Source organism: Cucurbita moschata, unplaced genomic scaffold, assembly GCF_002738365.1.
Source record: "Cucurbita moschata cultivar Rifu unplaced genomic scaffold, Cmos_1.0 Cmo_Scf00043, whole genome shotgun sequence".
In the NCBI taxonomy this organism is placed as follows: Eukaryota; Viridiplantae; Streptophyta; class Magnoliopsida; order Cucurbitales; family Cucurbitaceae; genus Cucurbita; species Cucurbita moschata.
The window spans coordinates 314,519-338,573 of NW_019268559.1; the positions used below are offsets into that span (position 1 = coordinate 314,519).

At 39.5% G+C, this 24,055-nt stretch overlaps 9 protein-coding genes, 1 non-coding gene and 1 pseudogene across 16 annotated transcripts; 4 read left to right on the forward strand and 7 right to left on the reverse strand.

The window, feature by feature from the left end:
• The first annotated feature begins 1,177 nt into the window (after positions 1–1,177).
• LOC111433513 (alpha N-terminal protein methyltransferase 1-like) lies at positions 1,178–3,529 on the forward strand. 6 transcript variants are annotated; one of them, XM_023070560.1, is made up of 9 exons: positions 1,211–1,575; positions 1,751–1,809; positions 2,162–2,281; positions 2,406–2,507; positions 2,574–2,628; positions 2,703–2,800; positions 2,866–2,925; positions 2,957–3,013; positions 3,214–3,296. In XM_023070560.1, the coding sequence occupies exons 1-9, from the start codon at positions 1,305–1,307 to the stop codon at positions 3,220–3,222; spliced, it is 831 nt and encodes a 276-aa protein (XP_022926328.1). In that variant the 5' UTR covers positions 1,211–1,304; the 3' UTR covers positions 3,223–3,296. The 6 variants fall into 6 exon arrangements, with proteins under 6 accessions (XP_022926332.1, XP_022926328.1, XP_022926329.1 ...); XM_023070561.1 differs by lacking the exon at positions 3,214–3,296 and adding an exon at positions 3,086–3,195 and having other exon boundaries at positions 2,957–3,000; XM_023070564.1 differs by having other exon boundaries at positions 1,178–1,575; positions 2,866–2,966; positions 3,214–3,529.
• A 583-nt stretch (positions 3,530–4,112) lies between these two features.
• LOC111433509 (eukaryotic translation initiation factor 3 subunit D-like) lies at positions 4,113–6,191 on the reverse strand. The gene has a single exon (XM_023070555.1). It carries the CDS (start codon positions 6,066–6,068, stop codon positions 4,368–4,370), a length of 1,701 nt encoding a protein of 566 aa, XP_022926323.1. The 5' UTR covers positions 6,069–6,191; the 3' UTR covers positions 4,113–4,367.
• Positions 6,192–6,803: 612 nt separating this feature from the next.
• On the reverse strand, positions 6,804–8,700 carry LOC111433510 (berberine bridge enzyme-like 4). Its single transcript, XM_023070556.1, has one exon. The coding sequence runs from the start codon at positions 8,677–8,679 to the stop codon at positions 7,057–7,059; it is 1,623 nt and encodes a 540-aa protein (XP_022926324.1). The 5' UTR covers positions 8,680–8,700; the 3' UTR covers positions 6,804–7,056.
• On the reverse strand, positions 6,977–7,049 carry TRNAV-UAC. The gene has a single exon. It is a non-coding gene; the product is annotated as a tRNA-Val (tRNA).
• A 919-nt stretch (positions 8,701–9,619) lies between the features above and the next one.
• Positions 9,620–10,660, forward strand: LOC111433558 (annotated as a pseudogene).
• A 530-nt stretch (positions 10,661–11,190) lies between these two features.
• LOC111433515 (dihydroceramide fatty acyl 2-hydroxylase FAH1-like) lies at positions 11,191–13,135 on the reverse strand. 2 transcript variants are annotated; one of them, XM_023070565.1, is made up of 8 exons: positions 12,897–13,135; positions 12,711–12,763; positions 12,414–12,477; positions 12,254–12,346; positions 11,984–12,180; positions 11,795–11,900; positions 11,538–11,684; positions 11,191–11,465 (listed from the first exon to the last, which is right to left on the reverse strand). In XM_023070565.1, exons 3-8 carry the CDS (start codon positions 12,462–12,464, stop codon positions 11,346–11,348), a joined length of 714 nt encoding a protein of 237 aa, XP_022926333.1. In that variant the 5' UTR covers positions 12,465–12,477; positions 12,711–12,763; positions 12,897–13,135; the 3' UTR covers positions 11,191–11,345. The 2 variants fall into 2 exon arrangements, with proteins under 2 accessions (XP_022926333.1, XP_022926334.1); XM_023070566.1 differs by lacking the exon at positions 12,711–12,763.
• A 967-nt stretch (positions 13,136–14,102) lies between these two features.
• On the reverse strand, positions 14,103–15,882 carry LOC111433512. Its single transcript, XM_023070558.1, has one exon. The coding sequence runs from the start codon at positions 15,776–15,778 to the stop codon at positions 14,453–14,455; it is 1,326 nt and encodes a 441-aa protein (XP_022926326.1). The 5' UTR covers positions 15,779–15,882; the 3' UTR covers positions 14,103–14,452.
• A 1,244-nt stretch (positions 15,883–17,126) lies between these two features.
• Positions 17,127–17,954, reverse strand: LOC111433742 (putative germin-like protein 2-1). The gene is made up of 2 exons (XM_023070917.1): positions 17,800–17,954; positions 17,127–17,728 (listed from the first exon to the last, which is right to left on the reverse strand). The coding sequence occupies exons 1-2, from the start codon at positions 17,909–17,911 to the stop codon at positions 17,193–17,195; spliced, it is 648 nt and encodes a 215-aa protein (XP_022926685.1). The 5' UTR covers positions 17,912–17,954; the 3' UTR covers positions 17,127–17,192.
• Positions 17,955–18,415: 461 nt separating this feature from the next.
• LOC111433738 (germin-like protein subfamily 1 member 7) lies at positions 18,416–19,351 on the reverse strand. Its single transcript, XM_023070914.1, has 2 exons — positions 19,193–19,351; positions 18,416–19,118 (listed from the first exon to the last, which is right to left on the reverse strand). The coding sequence occupies exons 1-2, from the start codon at positions 19,308–19,310 to the stop codon at positions 18,580–18,582; spliced, it is 657 nt and encodes a 218-aa protein (XP_022926682.1). The 5' UTR covers positions 19,311–19,351; the 3' UTR covers positions 18,416–18,579.
• A 1,492-nt stretch (positions 19,352–20,843) lies between these two features.
• LOC111433737 (germin-like protein subfamily 1 member 7) lies at positions 20,844–21,929 on the forward strand. Its single transcript, XM_023070913.1, has 2 exons — positions 20,844–21,026; positions 21,228–21,929. Exons 1-2 carry the CDS (start codon positions 20,909–20,911, stop codon positions 21,764–21,766), a joined length of 657 nt encoding a protein of 218 aa, XP_022926681.1. The 5' UTR covers positions 20,844–20,908; the 3' UTR covers positions 21,767–21,929.
• A 1,066-nt stretch (positions 21,930–22,995) lies between these two features.
• Positions 22,996–23,920, forward strand: LOC111433740 (putative germin-like protein 2-1). Its single transcript, XM_023070915.1, has 2 exons — positions 22,996–23,162; positions 23,238–23,920. Exons 1-2 carry the CDS (start codon positions 23,051–23,053, stop codon positions 23,771–23,773), a joined length of 648 nt encoding a protein of 215 aa, XP_022926683.1. The 5' UTR covers positions 22,996–23,050; the 3' UTR covers positions 23,774–23,920.
• Positions 23,921–24,055: the final 135 nt, after the last annotated feature.

Here is a 24,055-nt window from a genome sequence, read left to right on the forward strand (position 1 = left end):
ATACTTTTATAGTTTAATTAGGCCGATCTATTTATAGTATAACTGGGTCTGGCCTTTAGAGTCGAATCGGCCCAGAATTTAGTTATATTGGGCCAAGGCTTTATATTGAAATTCGGCCGAACGATTATAGTCGTATTGGGCCAAGTCGTTATAGTTGTATGGGGCCGAGTCATTTATAGTAGAATTGGGCCTTGCGTTTTCTTGTTGAATTCGGCCCAGCCCTTATAGTTCGATTGGGCCGAGCAATTAATAGTAGGGTTGGGCCTCGCACTTAGAGTCGAATTGGTTCAGTAATATAATTATATTGGGCCGATCATTAATATTTGTATTGGGCCGAATCATTATAGTTGTATTGGGCCCAGCCGTTATAGTTGTATGGGGCCGAGCCATTGATAGTAGAATTTGGCCTCACTTTAAAAGTTGAATTGGGCCTGGCGTTTTTTTAATTGGGCCAGTCCTTTCTTGAATGATTGGGCCGCGACATTTTTAGTTGAATTGGGCCTATTCTTTATAGTTCAATTGGGCCGAGCCATTTACAGTGTCGAATTGGCCTAGTGATTTAGTTTTATTAGGCCGAGGCTTTATACTGGAATTGTCGTATTGGGCCAAGCCGTTATAGTTTTATTGGGCGGAGCCATTTATAGTTGAATTGGGCCTCGTATTAATAGTTGGATTGGGCCTCGTATTATAGTTTAATTGGGCCGAACCGTTATTGTTGAATTGGGCCCAGACGTTATATTAAATATGGGCCGAGCCATTTGTCGTTGAATTCGGCCGAGCCTTTATAGCTGAATTGGGCCCAGCCTTTATAGTTGTAAATTGAGCCGAATCATTTATAGTTTAGTCGTGCCTAGCTTGGATAGTTGAATTGGGCCTAGCGTTTTGTACTTGAATTATGTCCAGCTATTGACCGTTGAATTGGGCCCAGTCGTTATAGTTCAATTAAGCCGAGCCTACGTTAGGTTTATTGGGACCTACTTTTTGTAGTTGATTTGAGCCCAGCCATTTATAGTTGAATTGGGCCAGTCTTCAAGTCCAAAGATCATATCTCTGTATGTTTGGGTTGGGCTCTTAGTTTCAATTACTATATCGTTCAAGGTGGATAACCGAACGCCGAATTGGGTTTATCTTTGTAAATAGCTGAAGTAATTCAACCGAAGAACTCAAAGTTTATAACAATCACACAGTTTCTTTCATTTCCTCGGCTGGAAACTGTGTTCTTAATTCCCACAAGCAAGGAAGGAAAGAAAATCAGAGCCCTGCACTCAAAAAGGAACAGGGGCGGGAGTTCAGCCCTGCACTCAATGGAGGTGAGCGGTGCTGATACAGACGGCCACGAATTCAAGAATGCAGAAGAGATGTGGATGGAGCAGGTTGGAAACCCCACCAAGCGCACCCAATGGTATCGCGAAGGCTTAGGGTACTGGCAAGGTTTAGACGCATCGGTAGATGGCGTCTTGGGCGGCTATGGCTATGTTAATGACACTGATATCATGGGCAGTGAAGTCTTTCTCAAATCCATTCTGGCCGAACGTTTCCCTTTTGCTGGAAAAGACCGCCCCCTTGTGGCCCTTGGTATGTTTGGTTAATAATAACCATTTCTGAAGTTTTCTTGATTCGAGACTCTAGTTTATGACTGCTCTACTTCTTTTCTTGGAATTTGATGTATATTCCTACTCGAGTTGGTTTTTCTTTTTTAACGTATATGATGAGTTTTGTAGTTTAATTAATGGTAGAGTTGGTATTGCAGATTGTGGTTCTGGTATTGGAAGAGTCACAAAGAATCTTCTTATCAGATATTTCAACGAGGTAAGGTTATATTAGTTACTTCTTTTGTTCCTGCCTTGTTACGTTCTTGCTTTTTGTCTGCCCATCTTGGGTTTTTGTATGGTAAATAACATTTACGAAATGATGCTTTCTTTGGATTTTGGGTTGTGCAATCTCATCAGACAGCTCGAACCAAAATGATTGGGGATTGTCATACATAAAAACAATTAAGATTCTGGTAGCAATTTTCTTACTGCCTACACTGTGTAACAAATTATTCAGTTTGGGCCATTTGTAGTTTAATTTGTAATCCGCTTACTTTTAAATCCTTTCATCCAAGATTGTGTAGGCATATATATTGAGTCTTACAGAAAGTATATTTCGTGTGTCTTAGGTTGATCTTGTTGAACCCGTATCACATTTTCTAGAGGCTGCCCGTCAAAGCCTGGCTCCAGAAAATAATGGCGCCTCTGATGTTCACAAACCCGCTAACTTCTTTTGTGTGCCTCTACAGGTAATGTGTTTCACATTTAATTGTTATATTTTGTGGTTGTGTATGCCCAAGCTCTTCTTGATTTGGTTTTTGGTGCAAGTCTTTGTCCCTTCTTTAATGGATCCAAGTTGTATTCTACTGCTAGGAATTCACGCCAGATGCAGGCAGATACGATGTTATTTGGGTTCAGTGGTGTATCGGGCATCTCACTGATGACGACTTTATCTCATTCTTTAGAAGAGCCAAGGTAAGCAATGACCTATTTTGGTGAACTTATGACCTATTTTTGGCTCTAACCATTCATTACTTCCAGTTGGGTCTAAAGGCTGGCGGAATTTTCATTCTCAAGGAAAACATTGCAAAATCTGGTACTTGCGTTTTGCCATTCTTTTATTTATTTATGAATTATTATAGGTGAAAATAAAAAATGGAAGTGTTGCAGGATTTATATTAGATAAAGAAGATAGAAGCATCACAAGATCGGATGTATACTATAAAGATCTATTCCACCACTGCGGACTCTACGCATATAAATCAAGGGTAAACTCATCCTCCTATATCACTTACTGATTTAATTGCTTGCCTTTATTGTTAATGGTTTTTAGGACCAAACGGGATTTCCCGAAGAACTATTTCCTGTGAAGATGTATGCATTAACTACAGAGGCGCCCAACAGGATTTCTCGCACCAAAAGAGAACAAACCAAGTGAGGAGCTTCTTCACCCCATTACTCTCCTTTCTCTCAATGAATCAGTACGCAATAGATGCACCTTTGTGTTGGGTTACTTTTCAACCTTATATTTCTATGTACAGACCATATTTTTGTGCCCTTGATTGTTGAATCCTCCCCTGGTTGTTTTAGAGATTGGTTTCTTGACAACAAAAAAAGAGAAAAGTTTGTTTGGTTAATGTCTATACTTTTAGTTCTGAGTTGTTTTCATTTTGTCTTGTAGGCCACTTAACGTGCGAATCCGTACTAGAATGAACTGGAAACATGGAGCTTCTCGTTTTTCATACATGCAAGGGAATGCCACTGCCACTGCCATCTATCCCAAACCCCTTTCCCGTTGGCATCACATAGGAGTGCCTTGATGCTGAAAGTTTCCATCCTCAATATCTTTTTATATTAATGAACAGAGTGTATGCCTTGATGCTGAAAGTTTCCATCCTCAATATCTTTTTATATTAATGAACAGAGTGTAATGTGATACACTGATACTTTATTTATCAGAGTTCTGATATGGGCGACGGCTGCCCTACAAGTTCGACGTCTTCATTTTCACATAAAATTCAACTTCCAAGTATGTGCATGAAATTGGTGAAAACGATAGATAAAATGGGCCAATTAAAAATAAGTAGGAAAATAACAAAACTGATGTCACATATTACAACTCCTATGACTAGCAATCATTTTCAATAGTGAACTCTGCAGAAGTACGTATAGCTCGTATACCTGAATCAATGATCAAGTCAAGTTCGAATAAAGATCATATCATTTTGGTTCAGTCTCTCTCATTCGTCATAGAAATTTACCATTTGAACTGTCGTTTCGATCTCTACTTTAACAAAATTTTCAGCTGATCCCTTCTCTTTCTCCAACCCCTCCCCCTTCAAGGGAAGGGTTGGAGAAACAAGCAAAAGTGTAATGATGGGTGTGTGCGCGGGCGAGTGAAATAGTCGAGAGTAGAAACACAAATTAGCCCATTTTTCAGAAGCAAGCAGCTACTAAGCTAAGCTCATGTTCCACAATCAGAAGGTAAATGTAGATGAATCTCAAACCCTTTATTTATCCCAATCAAACAGACTAACATAATTGGAAACTAGAATCGACAAGCATAACAAGAGAAGAATCTATACGTCCATAACTCAATAGAATATATTGAAAAGAACTTGTGTTCAAAACTTCGATGAAAGCATAACGAGCTGTGCTAATAAAACGTTTAAACGAGTGACAGTTACTCGAGCAATGTGTCATATTATGCTTGCCAGAATCCAAAACCAATACAAATAACAATTCTCAGAAAAGGAAGAACGTAAAAAGACACAAAAGGTCAAGATTTTAACATCACCGAGCAAGTTTGGAAAAACAGCAATGAATGCTGCAGCCTTAAGCTTGAGCAGCATCAACCTTCTCTGCGGCATCATCAGTCCCCGCATTAGCAGTGGCGCCATTTTCATCTTCTCCTGGAGGTTGCACTTGGTCCTCCTCAGCCAGTGGCTCCTCAACATAGTCATTCTCAAATGCATCCGCAGGAACCTCATAGATCCTAACCTGTGGTTTGGATGGGTCCTTAACCAAAACATACTTACCTTCATTCAATTTCATGCACAAATCCACGATGGATTTGACAATACCCCACATGTTAGACGTATTTAAGTTAATTTGAGCTGCAAAATCCTTCGGTTTATACCCAACCACAGCTAAGATGACATGGTTGAAGTGATCACGAGGATGAACCCTAGAGACATACCCCAACTTCATCATATCTGCGCTAGCTAATAAGGCTTGAGCTGTCCATTTTGCCAATTTATTGGCATTGTTCTTCAACTCTGTGGCCAAAACAGCACCCCTCTGTGTCTCCAATTTCTGCCTCCAATCGACACCTGAATACTTGGAATCAAATTCATTAAGAGCATTCAAAGTCAAGAATGATCTCTGCTTATTAACCTCCATAACACTTTGAACCTCGCACCTGGCCACAAGATACATGTCATCATCAAGTTTCCACCTCCTATACCTGTAAGCAACTGAAGCGACCTCCTCTCCCTCGTTTGCAAATGGGTTTGGCTCGTCAAAGGCCACCTTATTTCCGTCCCTAACTAAAACTTGCTGCGAGAAGTTCTGATTAATGTAAGCAGCTTCGACACTCAGTGAATACGCTGAATTGATATCGTCCTTCGCCTCTGGTAAGGGTTCCTGAGAGGTCTCGTGGACAGCAAGCAAATCAAGTTGCGACCCATCCCTCTTATCAAAGAAAAGCTTGTTCCCAACACGTTGAACCACAATGTCCCAGGAATAAACCGATCTCGTTGCGCACATAAGGGTAGAAAGGATGGCATCGGTAGCAAAAACTGTGGCTTTGTCCTCATTTGCGAGACGACGAATGACAGGATCGTCGGTAGTAGTTACCTTAAAGAAGTTGCGGTTCTTGAAGCGCTCAAGACGGCGCTCGTTCTTGGGAGTGATTCGGTCGTTTGTTCGATCATAGAACTCTAGCCCGCCGCACAGAAGAAGGTCTTCGGGCTCAGCAACAGAGAAGGACAGCTTCGAGAAAGTGGAGAAGGGAATCTGATCAAGCATGTTCCATTCTGGTTGAATTTCCACAGAGGATTTGAAGACAGCAGCTTCACGACGGGTCGCATTGACATTAGACCTGTTGAGGTTGTAAAGACGGTCACGGCGAGCCCGCTCCTTCTCAGCCTCACGCTTTCGAGCCTCAACTTCTTCGTCACGGCGCTGAGGTAGCTGTGTCCTTTGCTGGTTGAATCGCCATTTAGGGCCAAATTTGGGGCGCGGAGGAGGCTTTCCATCAACCAAACGGAAGGACATGTCCTCGTCGGCATTGGCCGGGAAGGAATCGTCATTAGTGAAATCGAAGACGGAATCCGAAGCAGCCTTGGGGCGACCAGGGTTATTCATTGTTCGGGTCCAATCGGCGATCCGACCAAGCTTATCGGAGCGAGAGAATGGGGCAAAGGGGACATTGAGAGGGAGGTTAGAGGAAGCGGCGAGGGTGGCAGTCGATTCCGGCGGACCCCAACCGTCCGGGTTGTAGGGAACAGCTCCCACTTCAAAGCCTCCGACCATTGGATTCAGTTTCTCCGATCTGAGGAAAAGGGAGAAGAAGGGGCAAACTCAGAGAGGGAAAGGCAGTACCTGCGGCAGCAAATTTGGCGGCCAGACGAAAAAGAAAAAAAAAAAACCCTAGACCCGTGTTTGGTTCACTAACGAGAGAGTAACCTTATGCAAAATTACGATTTAGTCCCGCCTGCCTACAATACGATTTTCACAATTATTGTATTTTGATAAACTAAAGATTCCTATAAAAGTGTCATAATACTCAAATATATATTATAAGTATGAGTTTAGGTACATTATGTTCTAAAGAATATGAATTTACCATTCATATCAATATTCATATTCGATTCAAAGTAGAAATTAATTTATTTCTACGTTAAAACAAGTACAATACTTGACGTGTAACTCATTCAATATATCGATGTATAGAAAAATAATATGCAAAAGTTCGAACTTACCAAACTTTATTCTATTCAATATATCTATGTATAGAAAAATAATATACAAAAGTTCGAACTTACCAAACTTTATTCTATTTAGAGCTTAAGGTGTCTCGTAATTAAGTAATTAGTCTAGTTTAGTTATTAATTTTGAGCTAGTTAGTTATCTCTTTGTTTTTAAAATATCATTTTGTATTAAAAAATTGTTTGAGATATTGTTTGCTTAATTTAGTATGAATTTGACCTAATCTCAACTGCTCTCCACCATGCATTTGCTTTATTAGATATCATTAAAATAATAATAAAAAACAAACGAAAAATAATTTATTAATAACACATTTATTTATTCCCCCCATCCGTTAAACGTTACAATCTTCATATTCATATAAACATATATATTTAGGCATTTTCAATTAATTTCCCTTCTAATTTTATAAGGTTATTTAATTAAAAAGGAAAAGAAAATAACACATGTGTTGTTGCTGCCCAGGATCGAACTGGGGACCTTTAGTGTGTAAGACTAACGTGATAACCACTACACCACAGCAACCATATGCTTAACAGTCATGTCGCGTATTAGAGACTCTTTGTTTGGGCAACGGAGGAATACTCTGTTCGTTTCTGAAGAAATTATGAGGATCCACCATCGTCTTCACTTTCATCAACCGATCAAAGTTCCCCTTGAAATACTTCCGCCCGTATTCTTCAGCAACCATGTAGTTGGTTTCAGTGCTGGGATTCGCCCCAATCTCAAGGTCTCTGTAATTTAAAAACGATTCTCTGGGCGAGCTCGACACCAATGGAGTCATGTATTCGTACAAACTCCTCGAAATGTTCATGTAATGGTTTGTGGATTCCATTCCTTGTTTCATCCACGACAACGTGTACTGAATCAAATACAAGTTCCCTGCTCTGTGTGGAAATGGAGTTGCAGATTCTGAAATTTCCCACATTCTTCCGCCGTATGGGTTCCATTGCATCGTCAATGAGGTGGAATTCAATCCGACCATGGTCCGCCATATCCCCTGAATCCCTTCCTTCGAGATCGCCTTCTTCACATAGTCCGACCTGCCCTTGAAGAAATAGGATCCGTTTTTGGGTCTTTCAAGCAGAATATCAATGTTGCTTCCTATGGGGCCCTTGTACCAAAATATGGTGGATTCAACCCATCTTACTTCGCGGCAATCGCTTTGCTTCAGACCCAACTCAGGGAAATTCTTGTTCATGATCGGAATGAGCGATTTGGGTGTTCCCAAGAACAAACCAACGAACGAAGCTTGCACTGTGAGCTCCCCTTTTTCAGTTGTTGAACCCACTACGGTATGCATTAGTCTTATAAACAATTCGTCCGGCAGATTAGGGGCCACGAACTGCCATCGATGAGCCACATCGAGTGCGCCTTGTTCTGGTCTCAGATTCACGTTGAAAACCGTGACGGTTTCAGGGACTGACACCAATTTGATCTTCCACGAAATAACAACCCCGAAACTGGCAGCGCCACCTCCTCTAATAGCCCAAAAAAGATCCTCCCCCATCGACTTACGATCAAGAACAGCCCCAGTGGCGTCAACAAACAAAGCATCCACAATATTATCAACTGAAAGCCCATATTTTCTCATGAGATTCCCATAGCCACCGCCGCTGAAATGACCTCCAACGCCGAGGGTGAAGCAAACCCCTCCAGGAAACGCAAGGTTTGGACTGAATTCGGCAATACGATGGTAGAGCTCGCCCAGAATGGCACCAGCTTCAATCCACGCAACGTAATCATAGCCATCCTTGTAAATATCAATCTTACGAAGATTGAACATGTCGAGAAGAACAAAAGGGACATGAGCTTGATAGGAGAGGCCCTCGTAATCATGGCCGCCGCTCCTCACTCGGAGCTGCAGCCCCAAGGGGTTGGCGCAAGCGATGGTGGCTTGGACTTGGGTTGCGTCGAGAGGCGTGATGATCAGCACAGGGTTTGGGGTTTGTGGAGTTTCAAATCGGAGGTTTCTGTTGTAAGATTGAAGGATGGACAAAAAGGAAGTGTTTTGAGGAGTGTAGATGACATCGTGGATGGAGGGTGAGGCGTGAATTGGAAGACAGTCCACAAAACTTTGAACAGGGGATCCCTCTGTTTCATAGGAAAATGCTAATGGAAGGGAGAGGAGGAGGATCAGAGGAAGAGGCGACATGTTTGCCGTTTCTAATCCTTGTGTCGCTTCAAATTCCACGGTGTAAGTACATATAGAATTTGAAATTAATAATTTTGGTTTTTTTTAGTCTAAATTATTATTTTTTAAATCTAAAAAATATCACTTTTAGAATTTTCTTAAACTTTCATTTTAATATCTTTCAAGTTTCATTGATATCTTGTAAAACCTTAAAAAATATTCTTAAATACAACTAAAAAAAAATTATTAGTATTAATATATGAATCAAAGCAGTTTATTTACACCTCATTAATGAATAATTTTGTTTATATACTAATAAAAATGGCATTTTTTAAATTATAAAAAGAAAAGGGCAATTTTTAAAATTTTAAAAAGAATTTATTATTTACTGCTTTGGAGTAAACGCTTGAGGCTAATATATGTTTTAACGGTGGGAATTAAACACGAGTCATCATTAATCTTGGTTTAAATTTATTTCTTAAAGCAGTTAAAACTATAAAAAGAAAAAACAAAATCTCTTAATTTCTCCTAACCAATTATAATTAAAAATAATACAAATAAAGAAAACGTAACTGATTAGAGAATAATATTAAAACTAAACTCTAATTCTAAAAGAGTAAGCGTTGAATTTAAATTCAAACTAAAATGTATAATGTGATAATAAGATTTAAATTAATTATTGATGCGTTGAATTGTTATTCATGTTTAGTATTTAATTTAATCTAATTTAATAAAACATGAAATCAAATTCCAGGAGATAATTTAATTAAACTTGATCCAGTAGTATTATTTTTAATTATAATCGATGTATTTTCTTTTGAAACATGAAATTTTTTGAAAACTCTAAAAAAAAGAAACAAAAAAAAACTATAAATGCACAATCTTAACAACCTCATTTTCTTTCAAGTACAGATTAAAGAAAAAAAAAAAAATCAGAAACTATCTCACTCCAATTTAAAAAATGGGGACGGGGTTTTCATCTTCTTCAATCTTTACATTCTTCTCTGTCATCTCATTTTCTCTCCATGGCTATCCTCTGCTTCTGCTCAACAGAGCTTCCTTCGATGTCTAAGCACCAATTCACTGCACCAATTCCCCATTTCTGACGCCATTTTCACTCCCAACAATTCTTCCTTCTTACCGGTCCTCAATTTCTACATCAGAAACCTCAGATTTCAGACCCCCACAACCCCAAAACCCCTAGTGGTTATGAAGGCCTCTCCTATGTCTCCCAACACCCCTTCGTCCTCCTCGACATGTTCAACCTTCGAGCTATCAATGTCGATATTCCAAACGAAACTGCTTGGGTTGAAGCAGGGGCGACATTGGGGGAACTTTACTACACCATTGCTAATCGGAGCAACGTCCATGGAAAAACAGACAACAAATGGGGGAAGATTTATTCTGGGCCATTAGAGGAGGAGGAGGAGGGAGCTTTGGAGTCATTCTCTCATGGAAGATAAAATTAGTTAAAGTCCCAGAAACGGTGACGGTCTTTGAAGTTGAGAGACTGATTGAAGAAGAAGCAACGGACATCTTCTTGCAGTGGCAGGGAGTCACAGATAAGCTTGATGAGAATCTGTACATAAGACTGATGCTAAACTCCGCCAAGGGGAAAGATGGGCTGAAAACAGGGAAAGTTTCATTGGTGGCGCTGTTTCTAGGGCCAGCAAACACGCTCATGGAGATTATCAATCAGCACATACCCAGTTTGAAATTGCAGAAGGAGGATTGCACTGAAATGAGTTGGATTCAATCGGTTCTGTTCTGGGCAAATTTCCCAAAAGGGTCAACCTCAGAAGCTCTGTTGGACAGAGCAGTCCGACCCAATACTTTTCTGTCATGGACNTTCAAATTAGTTCCAGTCCCATCAACAGTGACGGTTTTTAAAGTGAACAGAACAATTGAAGAAGGAGCAACAGATGTTGTTTTGCAATGGCAGGAAGTTATAGAGAAGCTGGATGGGAATCTGTTTATACGGAGGAAAGGAGGAAGAGAATAAGAGGATAAACATGATGAGAAGAATGTACGAAGAGATGACTCCATACGTAACCAAGAATCCAAGAGAAGCCTTTCTTAATTACAGAGACATTGACGTTGGGAGTAGCGGGCATTGGAGCGTGGAAGAAGGAAGGGTTTATGGGGAGAAGTATTTCAGAGGGAATTTTGAGAGATTGGTGGACGCGAAGACCAGGGTTGATCCCCAAAATTTCTTCAGAAATGAACAGAGTATCCCAACTCGTCACAATCTCTTGTGAATGAATGAAGAACATGTCCATGTTCTAGCCTCAAACCATACATGAGGAGGCTGACATCCACAATATTATTCTTTAAAATATTATAGCCTCAAACAAAACTCCTTGATCAACAATTTCGAAAACAATTTCGAAAACAATTTCCAAAATATTTTACATTGAACTCTCAATCTATTGACAAGTTAATTGCTGAGAAAAGAAGTTAGCTGACAGATATGGCTTGCTCAGCCTGGAGGCGGTGAACTAATAATAATAATTAATAATAATAACAAAAATGTGGGGGCACCGACGAATCTTCCGTTATTAGACTAGATCAAATCTTCCTATATAAAACCTTTCATCCTTGGAATATGATGATGGAACAAATACAGTGAGAAACAAGGAATAGAAGACAAAAATGGTCTAGTTTCCCTTGAGAGCACTACTACTTCGCTATCTAGTCTTCTCAGCTACTTTTGACGCAGGCAGTGTTCCAAACGCTCTGTCCCAAAGCGATGAAGTGACACCGAAGCCTTTATTCATGATGCGGAAGTGATGATTCATATGATATTTCTGCACAACACAGCCCCATTTCATTATTTGATTGAATAGAACGTATTTGATTGAGTAGAATCAACGTATTACCTTCAAATGTTTCGGCATTTCTCCGGTGGGTTGGCCATGATGCAAGTAGTAATGGGTAACGTCATACATCACATAGCCCAAAAGACCACCTCCAAACAGAGCAGGCGCCATAGATGTTGGGAAAAACAGTTTAACCAAGTTCCATATCTGTGTCAACAATGGATGCAAAGAAAATATACAATCAGCTGGTTGACAACGATTATAAACGTCTTTGATTGATTGCTTGCTCATTTCAAAGCCAAGAAGAGTGAACATACTGGAACTATCAGAACAGCTGTGGCAGTAGGAGGAAAAACAAGTCGTAGACTATCCATTGGGTGCTTGTGGTGGCAACCATGAATAAGATAATGCATGGTATTCCCCCTAAACCATGAATATGTTCAATGTTATTATTAACATATTCCCAAATTTGAATAACAACAGTACAGAAGAAGAGAGACACTAACCAATAACTACTGGTTTCAATATGGAATAGAAAACGATGCACTATGTATTCGATCAATGTCCAAATATAAATGCCGAAAATCACCATGAATGATATCTGACCAAGTGTGTGCCCCATGTTCATAGACATAGAAATGAACCAACAGACCACTGGCAGCCATATAACTGGAACCACCCACCATGCTGTGCGTGTACAGAACTGTTCCCACATTCAAACATATCAAAAACACTATTAACCAGATCTTGTAGTCCTCAAAACTAGAAATCATCACCTCCCAGAAGTCGCTTTTGAAGAATCGAGGCCTTTCCTTGCTAACAATAGGCCGGTGAACCCAGTCTTGATATGCTTCTCCAAGATGCCCAACCTATGAGAGTACAAACATAACTAACCAATTTTCCTTTCAATTTATAAGGAACTTATGGTGATCTTACCTGGAACACGAGTGGTTTGTTAAGATCTACAGTAAATTCCTGTGCAACCATCGTTTGTTCAGATCTACAGTAAATTCCAGTGGCCCCAAACATGGTTGTTAAAAGGCATAAAAACAACAAAATATCAATATCAATCATAATTTGATGCTCAACGTTAAGCATTGTGGATTATCTATCTCAGTTGGAGCAAACGTAAAAGGTATTACAGTACGAAGTTCATCACCAGAACAACCAAAACGCATGCGTTGCCCTAAACAACAATATAACCAATAAATTAAGCAGCCTAAAGAAAAAAACCTCGCGATTTCATTCTACATTGGCCTCTTCATTGCCATTCCCAATCCCAGAATCTAAACAACAATGAAGCCACAATTGACGATCGCGTCCAAAACACAAATATGAGGGAAAACAACAGATCTAGTAAGAGCAGAAAACAAAAAAGCAGGAGAAGTGAAGGGCATTAAAGAGGGGAATGATAATTACCTGAGGGCAGTAAAACGGAATGCAGAAGAAGTGGACGAAGCAGGTTGCGATTGGAAAGGAAAACGAAAGGCAGAGGCAGCAAAGGCTCGAAAATGGGGTTGATGGATTGGTTAAATGGTGGTGAGTTGTTGGAGAATTTGAAGGGCAATGTGGCGTTTATACGTTGAAGGGAAAAGAGGGATTTGCACCGCTCAATGAAATGAAATCAAACGAGTCGGGCTGTGTAACGCATTTTGGCCGCTCATGATTGCCGCCTTAAACCTTTTGTCATACCATTTTCAGATTCAGCCATAATACCATTTTCAGATTCAGCCATAATACCATTTTCAGATTCAGCCATAATACCATTTAATTGCGTTCATCACTTCCTTTTAAAACTTTGGAACTTTATGATGCCTATGAAGAGCTCCACGCTCCATTTTAACAGAATCTCTTTATCTCATTTTTCTCCATTTTGAATTCATTTTATTCTTAACTTACTTCCTACAAATTTGTTTATATAATGTGGGTTAACCTTCTTCCCTAATTCTCTCTTCTAACCTTAACAAATTTTGAAATTCAATCAACATTCCCAAATTACTTTTTTTATTTTTTATTTCCTAAAGAAATAATTATTATTATTTGAGAGCATGCAACCTAAAATGAATGCATTTATTAATAAATTACCATCCTTTATTTGAACATAACTATTAATATTCAAGATTATGCAATTCTCCATAATATTATGTAACTAAAGTAATAGAGATATGCATGGATAAATGGAGACCACGTCTAATTGAGAATAAAATAATAGTACAAATTTTTAAAAGAATTTAAAATAAGAATATCAAATAAATATCAACAACAAATATTTTAAATATAAAATAAGGAAGAAAGTATGGGGGTGATGATGCTTAACATCTCCTCCAAATCATGACGGTCCTCTCGTAACATGGTGTAACTTATGATTCCTCAATCACCTTTGATATATATATATATCATTTATAGTAGTTCTTTTAATGTATGGTGTATAAAAATAAAAAGAAAAAGAAAAAGAAAAGGAAAACGTTACTCTTGTTGAATTTGATATTGCAATGATATAAAAAGGCAACTTAGGCCCATGTATGCATTAAAAAGTAGACTAAAAAAGAGGGCTCAAACAATGAGGTTTCGGGGGAGTGAACCCACCATCATCATTAGTGTTAATAATAAATTTAGAGCAGGGGATGCATAATAATCCGTAATTTAGATATTTGAAACAAATAACAGCAGAAAAACCATATATCAAATTTTATTCTGTCTCCCCTCACACCAACACTCTCAACTCACTTATTTGTACCCTCCAAATTCCCATTATTTCATTTCTTTTGTAGGCTTCTTTCAGAATCCTAAGAACCCTCCACTTTACATACTTCATAAATACCAAGGTTTTTATGTCAACAAATACACAATTTAGTTCTTAAAAAATGGCGTCGTTAGTAACCCACTATACACCCATCACTCTCACATAATGGAATGAAAAAGAGAGTTAAAAAGGGGGGAAGAAATAATCCTATGTTACCGGACAGCACTACCCTTTACCCAAATTTCCATTTCTGATACACGGATTTCATGAATTTGAAGATGAAACAGCCTGAAACTGTAACAACAAGTGCCACAAATCGGCCCCCGCAAAGCCCCACCAGAATCATCATTATCACCAATTTACACTCCACATTCTTCTTCCTTCCATCCTCTTCTTCATCTTCTACTTCCCCTTTCACCATTGTTGATGATCCTATTTCTTCTTCTTCTTCTTCTTCTTCGTCTTCTTCTTCTTCTTCTTCTTCGGGCTCCCAATTTTGGTGCAATCCCCAAGCTTCGCGTTCTTCTTCCTCACAGCTCCATTCTATGCCTTGTTGGCTTTCCATGATCATGATGCCCCCTTCTTGTTTCCTTTTCTTCTTCTCCTTCTTGTTCTTTTTCAAACTCTTCCCACTCCGCAGTTTCTTCGGTATCAGTTTCTTTATGATTTTCGATTTCAGTTTCGAGCTTCTACTTTTCTGATTCTTCTCCATCTCCTCGTTTTCACCTTCCACTTCCCAATTACAACCCCTTCCCTTTTCCCCATTCCGGAGTGCTTCACCTTGCAACCCTGATTCTTCCTCGTCACAATTTGATTCCACCATTTCGATTTCCTTATTGGAGGCAGAGTTAATCGCCCGAAACTCTTCGTCTTCTTCTTCTTCTTCTTCTTCTCCTTCTTCTTCTTCTTCTTCTCCTTCTCCTTCTCCTCCTCGATCAATGAATCCGACTCGGCGGCACTTTGCCTTGGTTGTCGACAAAAACCGATTTCGGATAGAAGAAGGATCGAAGAAACGAGCCGCGAATTGCCCTAAAATTTCTAGAAGAAAGAGGAGGAACGCAGAGAGAGTAACACCGAGGGCGAGTTGTTTAGTACTCAACACCGGAACCACCGCCAGAAACATCTTCGCCGCCAGAACAAGAATCGAAAAATTCGCATTCGTATCGCCATTGGATCGACCGCCGTCACCGACGACGACATTGAAATCCACATCAGCCACCCTGGACTTCTCTTCGGGATCATCCACTCCGTGTCCAGCGGCGGCGATAACGACGGTGTCATCGACGGGAAGAGGAGGAGGAGGAGGAGAATGAACAGGGGGAAGAGAGGAAGAACGAGGCGGCGGAAGCGGTTCAGAGACATGGAGAATGGAATGCTTATGTTTGGTCTTCTTGAGAGAGTGTTTCTTGAGTCGATCGCGGTTCTTGACGAAGAGATCGACGACGGAGGTGGGGAAGCCGGTCTCGACGACGAGGGAGGCGGAGCGGGAGGGGGGTTGGAGATCGGCGACGATTCGGGAAATTCGATTGGACTTGGTCTTCTTCCATGGGAGAGGCATGGTTGCAGAAGGGATTAGAAAAGAAGAAGTGAGGAAGGAAGGCGGAAGAGAGTGTGTTTTAATAGAGAGAATGATTAGTTGGAGGAGACAACGCGTGAGTCTTCAAAAAGGGCAGTCAGAATTATTTGTTTTTTTTTTTCTTCCATTAAAAAATTTGTTAAATTTTGCTAATATTACCATTACGTGTGAGTTGGATTAGTTTCATGTGTCCCTTAGTATTTAAATACAAATCTGTATTTTTATTTTTATAGTTAAAGACTCATACATTTTATGTCATTTAAACTATTTTAATTCCTTGTAAGTTTGTTTTTCCGGATAAAATGAGGGCAAAAAACTAAAAAAAAAAAACTAAAAATAGTGAAACTGAAACACGTCTTGAAATCTGGCTGGGGCCCTAACCACCTCCGACACCACCTTCACCTCAACCCTCTTAATTATTTCCTCCAAAGAAACGGTTGTTCTTTCTTTATTATATATATTTATATATTTTATAACATTGAAATGAATTTCATTTATTTGATATATCTAACTTGTGATTTCCAATTAAGTTGGACATTTAGCTTTATAAATGAATTTGTAAGGATAGTATTTCTTCAATACCGAATCCAAAAATGACTCGACATAGACACGAGAGAGTTCATATCTACCTATAATTATTTATCCTTCTAGCATAAAAATGATTTTTTGCTTTTTTGAGAACAATGTGTAGATGAAAATAATTAATGGTTTGGTATTATATTTTATTATTTATTTGCAAAGAAGAATTTAATTAGGGGAGGAAGATTAGCGGTCACCTAACAAATTCCAATAAATGTGAAAATGTATTAAAATATGAAAAAGATAAGGCAATAACATATTCTCCACGCACACAAAAATAAATAATAAAAAGAAAAAAGAAAAGCTAAAGTAATTTTTTTTATAAACAAAATACGTCTTCCTACCCTTTTTTTATAAACAAAGTAAATAATAAAAAGAATATGATTGGATATAAGCAAAACTTTTTGCAAAAGGCGTTATTAAAAAAAATAAAAAATGCCTTTTAATTAAAGCATCTCATTCACCGCAGTTTTTACCATTTTTTTCACGTTCATTGTAAATTCTTGGCCCATTTTTCTTATTCTCAATACTAATTATTTATTATATTTTTATTAGAGAAAGTAAAGAATGGTTCCCAATTTACATAATCCACACGCCAAAAATGGGAATTATTCTTGTGAATTGATTCATTATAAGGAGGGTAGTTTAGTAAATGTCATTTTAATACATTATTCAGACAAATCTCACGTTTTACTTGTTTATTATTTTTAAAATTTTAACTTTATATCACACACGTAAATAAAAGCGTGTATATATATTACTATATATGTGAAGATCAGTACACAGCACACCCCACAATTCAAACCCAGACACTTGTCTAAAACTTGGCCTGAATGTTGGCTATAATAGCGGCATCGGTTTGGAAGGCCTTTGCAAGGATATCGGTGGGGATGTCCGGGTGTGATCCAAAAACTGAATTTGCAATGGGAATAACACCTGGGTTTTGGCTGTTCAAAGCTGCAAGGCCGACTGCATGGCCCTTCCCGACATTCTGTAGGAAGTGAATGAGACCCACAGGAAACACGAACACGTCGCCCTTGTTCAACGTCTTGGTTATGAGACGGTTATCCGGGATGGAGGTGACGAAGCCGGCCAGGACGGTGCCTTCGAGGACCGTCAAGATTTCGGTGGCGCGAGGGTGCGTGTGGGGAGCGATGATGCCGTGTGGGGCGAAGTCAAAGCGAACCAGGGAGATGCCGAGAGTGTTGAGCCCTGGGATTTGGGCAACACCGACGGGAGTTGCTTGGGAGCCGGCAGAGTTGTTTACGTCTGCTGCTACACTCAATCCACTCCCGAAGAAGTCTTTGGGTTCCACATGCTTGGGATCCTTGCAAACTAGGCCATTCACTTTCACTGTGTCACAATGAAACAAGCATCATCAATGTCCAAATATGCATATATATATATATATTTAGAATGCGTACCAGGACTGTTGAGATCTGCAACACAGAAGTCTTGAAGTGGGGTTGGATCGGATGCCCATGCAACAGAACAAGTTATAGCCAGGAACGTGAGAAAGAAAAGTGGGGCGGCCATGATGAGCTGATCTTCACAAAAAGTAGGAGAGAGACCAAAGCAGGGTAGATATGCTTTGGCTTTGAATTGTGTGGATGAATTGAGAAGAACATAAAGAAGCTGTATTTATAGATCACTTGTAAACATTTCAATCATGAATGGACGGCTGAACAAGTTTCCAACGCTAACAGAATAATGTCTATTTATAGTATTTTTGTAGGCAATTTTTAGAAAAGCATGTACGGTATTTTCCACTATTTACCTTGATTATAGCCTACATTGGTTAGTACCCACATTTGTATCAATAATAGATAAGAGGGTTGTGCCTACACTATTTATAATATGTGGTGATATGAGAATATTGTGCGTAGTAACTATTAGAGGATCTCTTAGCCGATTGAGATTATGATAGATTATGATAATTCATCTCACTTGGGAACCTAACGTTCTAAGAATTTCCCAAACGTACTTACTAATATCTAGAGAAACAATGACCTCTAAGAATTAAATTGTGAAGACGTAGGATTAACACAAGACTTGGCAGTTTTATTTAATAATTCTTAGGGAAGAGTAATCCGAGATAGTGAATACCCAAATACAAATGGAACACACCAAAATCCCAAAACCATTGTCCACACACACACAACAAAAATTAGATTTATTAAAAAGTAAAGTCTGTGGAATTAAGTTCAGAACTTGGCTTGAATGGCAGCAATGATGTGCGCATGAGTCCGGAATGCCTTCGCCAAAATATCAATTGGGATGTCTGGTTTGGATCCAAAGACGGTATTTGCAATGGTGATAACGCCTGCGTTTTGGCTGCTCAGGGCTGCAATCGCCACTGCGTTCTCATACCCAACGTTCTGCTGAAAGTGGACCATACCCTCTGGGAAAACAAACACGTCCCCTTTGTATAGGACCTTGGAGAAGAGCCGGTTTCCGTCTTGGTTCGAGGACACAAACCCTACAAGCAGGGTGCCCTCGAGAAGGGTCAAGATCTCTGTGGCACGTGGGTGCGTATGGGGTGGGTTGATGCCCTGGGGGACGAAGTCAATGCGTACCATTGAGATTCCCAGAGTGTTGAGTCCGGGTAGGTTGTCGACGTTGACTGTTTTCACAGCAGAGCCTACGTCCTTCTTTATGTCGGCCGGAGTTTGCAGCCCACTGGCGAAGAAATCGTTTGCATTAACGTGCATGGGATCCTTGCAGACAAATCCATTCACCTTCACTGCACCCATCAAAATCAATAGCTTACATTACAAATCCAAGTTCAAACCATATTGCATAAAAAACAATATATACCAGGATTTTCTTTATCCGCAACGCAGAAATCTTGTAGTGGACTGGGATCAGATGCAAGAGCAATGGAGGAACAAGCCGCAGCAAAGAGGGCTAACGAGAGAAGAATCTTAGAGGCCATATTATTGGAGCTTTCTTCCTCGGGTAACGGCAATGAATGTTGTTGTGAGGAACATACGTTCAGCTGCATGCCTTTTTTTTATAGCGCAAAGCAGAAGGGTTTGGGTAAGTATGAAAAGGAAAAGGTCCAATTCCAAACATAATCAACGCTTGTTTTTTAAGCTCTTAAAACCCAAATTGCAAAACAAAAATGAGAATCTAATAATAATATGAGTTGGTGCATGCATTTGTTATATTATATTATTTCAAAACAGGTTAGTTCCATATTCTCTTACTTAGCTATTAACAAATGGTATCTTCATTAGAATAATTCAACAGCTGAGCTGATAATAGTTGTTGTCTGCTTTAGCTCGTTACCTATCACTGTCAGTCTCACGATTTTAAAATGCCTCTACTATGGAGAGGGTCTAACCCTATGCCGACCAGTGTCTCACACCGTTTGGTAAATGGCTCTAATACTATTTGTAACCGCCTAAATTTATCACTAACACATGTTATCCTCTTTGAGTTTTTCCATCCAAACTTTCCCTCAAGATTTTAAAATGTGTCCGCTAAAAAGAGATTTCCACACCCTTACAAAAAAATGTTTCGTTCCGTTTTTCAACCAATGTGTGAGTATTTTGGACGTATCTTATCCTAGTTGGACCATTTCTCAAATAGACCTTAACTGACCGTGGCTACAAACTCAAACCTTAGCCTTCTCAACCATGAGCTGACTCTCGTAGGGTCGGTCATACTACTATTGGATTATCTTGTGGGAGTTAACCTCAACGGTTTGGCTATGCGAACGAGGTCAACCTTACTAACACTCATGGTGCTCGACCTCCAAGACTCAAATGACTTATCTGAATACCTTTCTCGGCCATTAATCTTTTACTCTCAGCAAGCTAAGCTTTAGGCCATATTGATAAATTTCCCTACAACAATTGCTTTCAGTGTAAAGGAGCTTTAGGCCATCTTAATCATTGAGTTTGCTTATGGTAGCAATAAAATGACTGATTATTTCGCTAAGTGGGTAAGATTAAAATACAGATTAAATTGATTTGAACGTTGAAAAGTCTAATGTTTTTTTAATTGGTCGGTTTACAATTGCCTATTGATCTTATTCTTTGAATATGGTGATAATTAAGCAACTTAGCATTTTAATAATAACCACCAACACATTTATTTATCTTTAACCAAACTGAGTGAGACGTTTGAAGCATCATCGTTGATTAAATATAAATAGAATGTAAATAATTTAAACCCATCACAAGGTGGGCTGTTAAATTCAACGTTGACAAAATCAAAACTAACCCACTTGATTATTACATCGCTCTCGTGAACTTATCAAATAGTATAATAACCAATGCTACGTCACTTATACTTGTATTATATTAATATGGAAGTACTAGACTTTTTATCATGTGTCCTACTCTTATATGATTTGGGTGTTAAGAGCTTAGAAAACAAGCGTTGATTATGTTTGGAATTGGACCTTTTCCTTTTCATACTTACCCAAACCCTTCTGCTTTGCGCTATAAAAAAGGCATGCAGCTGAACGTATGTTCCTCACAACAACATTCATTGCCGTTACCCGAGGAAGAAAGCTCCAATAATATGGCCTCTAAGATTCTTCTCTCGTTAGCCATCTTTGCTGCAGCCTGTTCCTCCATTGCTCTTGCATCCGATCCCAGTCCTCTACAAGATTTCTGCGTTGCGGATACAGAAAATCCTGGTATATATGGTTGAAAATTATTAAGTGAGGAATACTATCTCCATTGATACAAGGCTTTTTGGGGAAGCCCAAACCAAGGCCACGAGAGCTTATGCTCAAATTAAACAATATCATATCATATATATATTACTCTATTATTTTTTGTGCAATATGGTTTGAACTTGGATTTGTAATATAAGTTATTGATTTTGATGGGTGCAGTGAAGGTGAATGGATTTGTCTGCAAGGATCCCATGCAAGTTAATGCAGACGATTTTTTCGCCAGTGGGCTGCAAACTCCGGCCGAAATAAAGAAGGACGTAGGCTCTGGTGTGAAACCAATCAACGTCAACAACCTACATGGACTCAACACTCTAGGAATCTCAATGGTACGCATTGACTTCGTCCCCCAAGGCATCAACGCACCCCATACGCACCCACGCGCCACAGAGATCTTGACCCTTCTCGAAGGCACCCTGCTTGTAGGGTTTGTGTCCTCCAACCAAGACGGAAACCGCCTCTTCTCCAAGGTCCTATACAAAGGGGACGTGTTTGTTTTCCCAGAGGGTATGGTCCACTTTCAGCAGAACGTTGGGTATGAGAACGCAGTGGCGATTGCAGCCCTGAGCAGCCAAAACCCAGGCGTTATCACCATTGGAGATACTGTGTTTGGATCCGAACCAGCCATCTCAATTGATATTTTGGCAAAGGCATTCCAGACTCATGCGCACATCATTGCTGCCATTCAAGCCAAGTTCTGAACTCAATTCCACGGACTTTAGTTTTTAATAAATCTAATTTATGTTGTGTTGTGTGTGGACAATGGTTTTGGGATTTTGGTGTGTTTCATTTGTATTTGGGTATTCACTATCTTGGTTTACTCTCCACTAAGAATTATTAAATAAAACACCCACGTTTCAAATATTCTTCATCGTTTCATACTTTTATCGTGCGTTTAACTCATAAGTTCTCCAAAAATTAGATATAAAGCTTATCATCATGCAAAACCCAATTCCTTACGACTCATCCTAATCCTAATCCTAACTCATAAATCTATCAATCAAGACGTAGTACTATTAGAGATTAGTCGGCGACTCTCAAATAGTACTCGCAATCATAATTGTAATCATCATCATACTTATCATAATATCGAGGGAGTGGTCCTTGCGCTTGGCCATCGCTATGTACTTTTGTGAATCCTTACTCTTCCTCGAATAAGTTCACGGGTAAGACACCCTACTTGTTTGATACAAGTGTGGGTACTAACCAATGGAGGCTACTTGATTATTAAAGATTAGGTTGCTACCCTTTAAAAAGTCTCCGGATGGTATAATATGAAACAAAAATCACTATGTACATCTGCCAACTACAAAAATATCTCATGGGTTTCTACCAATTCAACGTTGCATACAATATGGATCCCATATGGATCCCAGACGACCGAGAAAAATTCACTAGTAAAGAGTAATAAAAAATTAGTGGATGACTCTTTAATAGTTTCCACATCCCTCGTAACTCTGTAGCCCTACCAATCACTAAAGTACTATGTGGACTCTTATTAATCGAGATAATCATATTAGCTCATGCAATATCCTTGGATGTTTTTCCCTTTTCTTGCGGACGACCAAACTGTGTGTTCCTCAAATGTTTGAATAAAGTATCTGTTTTCAAAGACAGGGAAGAAAGTATGTATTAAGAATTGGACAAAACTGGGTCAAGTTTGTGTTCTGTTATTAACAACCACTTAATTAAGATTAATTATCCAACTAAACAATTATGGTGTGAAGTGAGAGTTGAAGAAAGCTAAGTCAAATTTGCGTTTCATTTTTATTCATATACTTAATCCTGCATCCTTTAACCACCAAGTCTTCTCTTTGCGTGCTGTGCTCAGCTTCGAAACTTTCTTCAGCCGTCCTTCAATTATTAAAATGTCTCCAACTGATCTATAAATACACCTTCTTCATCCCCTTAATTCATCCACACAATTCAAACCTAAACCATATCTAACCTCAATATCTCCAAGTTCTTGTGAAGATCAGCTCATCATGGCCGCCCCACTTTTGTTTCTCACGCTCCTTGCTATAACTTGTTCTGTTGCATGGGCGTCCGATCCAAGCCCACTTCAAGATTTCTGTGTGGCAGATCCTAACAGTCCTGGTAACCATTCTAAATATATATATGCATCTATTTTTGGATTTCGATATTGACGATGCTTGTTTCATTGTGGCACAGTGAAAGTGAACGGCCTAGTTTGCAAGGATCCCAAGCTTGTGGAAGCCAAGGACTTCTTCGGGAGTGGGCTGAATGTAGCAGCCCAAATAACCAACCCCGTCGGCTCCCAAGTAACGCCTGTCAATGTTGTCCAAATCCCAGGGCTCAACACCCTCGGCATCTCTCTCGCCCGCATTGACTTCGCCCCATGGGGCATCAACGCTCCCCACACGCACCCTCGCGCCTCTGAAATCTTGACAGTCCTTGAAGGCACACTCCTTGTTGGCTTCGTCACCTCCAACCCGGAAAACCGTCTCATAACCAAGACGTTGAACAAGGGCGACGTGTTCGTGTTCCCTGTGGGCCTAATTCACTTCCAACAGAACATCGGGTATGGCCCTGCAGTCGCCCTTGCCGCTTTGAGCAGCCAAAACCCAGGTGTTGTAACCATTGCAAATGCTGTGTTTGGATCAAAGCCGGACATCTCCACCGATATCCTTGCAAAGGCCTTCCAAACCGATCCCGCTATTATAGCCAACATTCAGGCCAAGTTTTAGAGAGTATCAGGGTTTGGTTTTGGGTGTGTTCTGTTCTGATTTCATGTTTTAGTTGTCTTGTTTTCAGTTTGGCTACTTGTCTTAATATTATAATATGTGAGATTCTTCATTTGAAAGTATAATGTAATTTAATGTTATTTATTTAAACTCAATGTCTGTATAATCTAATAATTAAAGTATGATATTATGCTTCACTTAATCATTTTGGCCACGTCTACTTACTTCTATCTATAAACTAAAAGGATACCCTAAGATTAAAAGGTTTGGTTTATGTGTTTAATG

Coding starts and splice junctions, on each gene's coding strand:
- LOC111433513 (XM_023070564.1), top strand. CDS start 1,305: ATGGAGGTGAGCGGTGCTGATACAGACGGCCACGAATTCAAGAATGCA. Junction 2,801..2,865: donor TCTACGCATATAAATCAAGG/GTAAACTCATCC, acceptor AATGGTTTTTAG/GACCAAACGGGATTTCCCGA. Junction 2,967..3,213: donor ACCAAAAGAGAACAAACCAA/GTGAGGAGCTTC, acceptor TTTGTCTTGTAG/GCCACTTAACGTGCGAATCC.
- LOC111433509 (XM_023070555.1), bottom strand. CDS start 6,068: ATGGTCGGAGGCTTTGAAGTGGGAGCTGTTCCCTACAACCCGGACGGT.
- LOC111433510 (XM_023070556.1), bottom strand. CDS start 8,679: ATGTCGCCTCTTCCTCTGATCCTCCTCCTCTCCCTTCCATTAGCATTT.
- LOC111433515 (XM_023070566.1), bottom strand. CDS start 12,464: ATGGTTGCACAGGAATTTACTGTAGATCTTAACAAACCACTCGTGTTC. Junction 11,901..11,983: donor ATTGAAACCAGTAGTTATTG/GTTAGTGTCTCT, acceptor TTCATGGTTTAG/GGGGAATACCATGCATTATC. Junction 11,685..11,794: donor CAGCTGTTCTGATAGTTCCA/GTATGTTCACTC, acceptor TTGTTGACACAG/ATATGGAACTTGGTTAAACT.
- LOC111433512 (XM_023070558.1), bottom strand. CDS start 15,778: ATGCCTCTCCCATGGAAGAAGACCAAGTCCAATCGAATTTCCCGAATC.
- LOC111433742 (XM_023070917.1), bottom strand. CDS start 17,911: ATGGCCGCCCCACTTTTCTTTCTCACGTTCCTGGCTATAACTTGTTCT. Junction 17,729..17,799: donor TGCAGATCTCAACAGTCCTG/GTACGCATTCTA, acceptor ATTGTGACACAG/TGAAAGTGAATGGCCTAGTT.
- LOC111433738 (XM_023070914.1), bottom strand. CDS start 19,310: ATGGCCTCTAAGATTCTTCTCTCGTTAGCCCTCTTTGCTGCGGCTTGT. Junction 19,119..19,192: donor TGCGGATAAAGAAAATCCTG/GTATATATTGTT, acceptor TGATGGGTGCAG/TGAAGGTGAATGGATTTGTC.
- LOC111433737 (XM_023070913.1), top strand. CDS start 20,909: ATGGCCTCTAAGATTCTTCTCTCGTTAGCCATCTTTGCTGCAGCCTGT. Junction 21,027..21,227: donor TGCGGATACAGAAAATCCTG/GTATATATGGTT, acceptor TGATGGGTGCAG/TGAAGGTGAATGGATTTGTC.
- LOC111433740 (XM_023070915.1), top strand. CDS start 23,051: ATGGCCGCCCCACTTTTGTTTCTCACGCTCCTTGCTATAACTTGTTCT. Junction 23,163..23,237: donor GGCAGATCCTAACAGTCCTG/GTAACCATTCTA, acceptor ATTGTGGCACAG/TGAAAGTGAACGGCCTAGTT.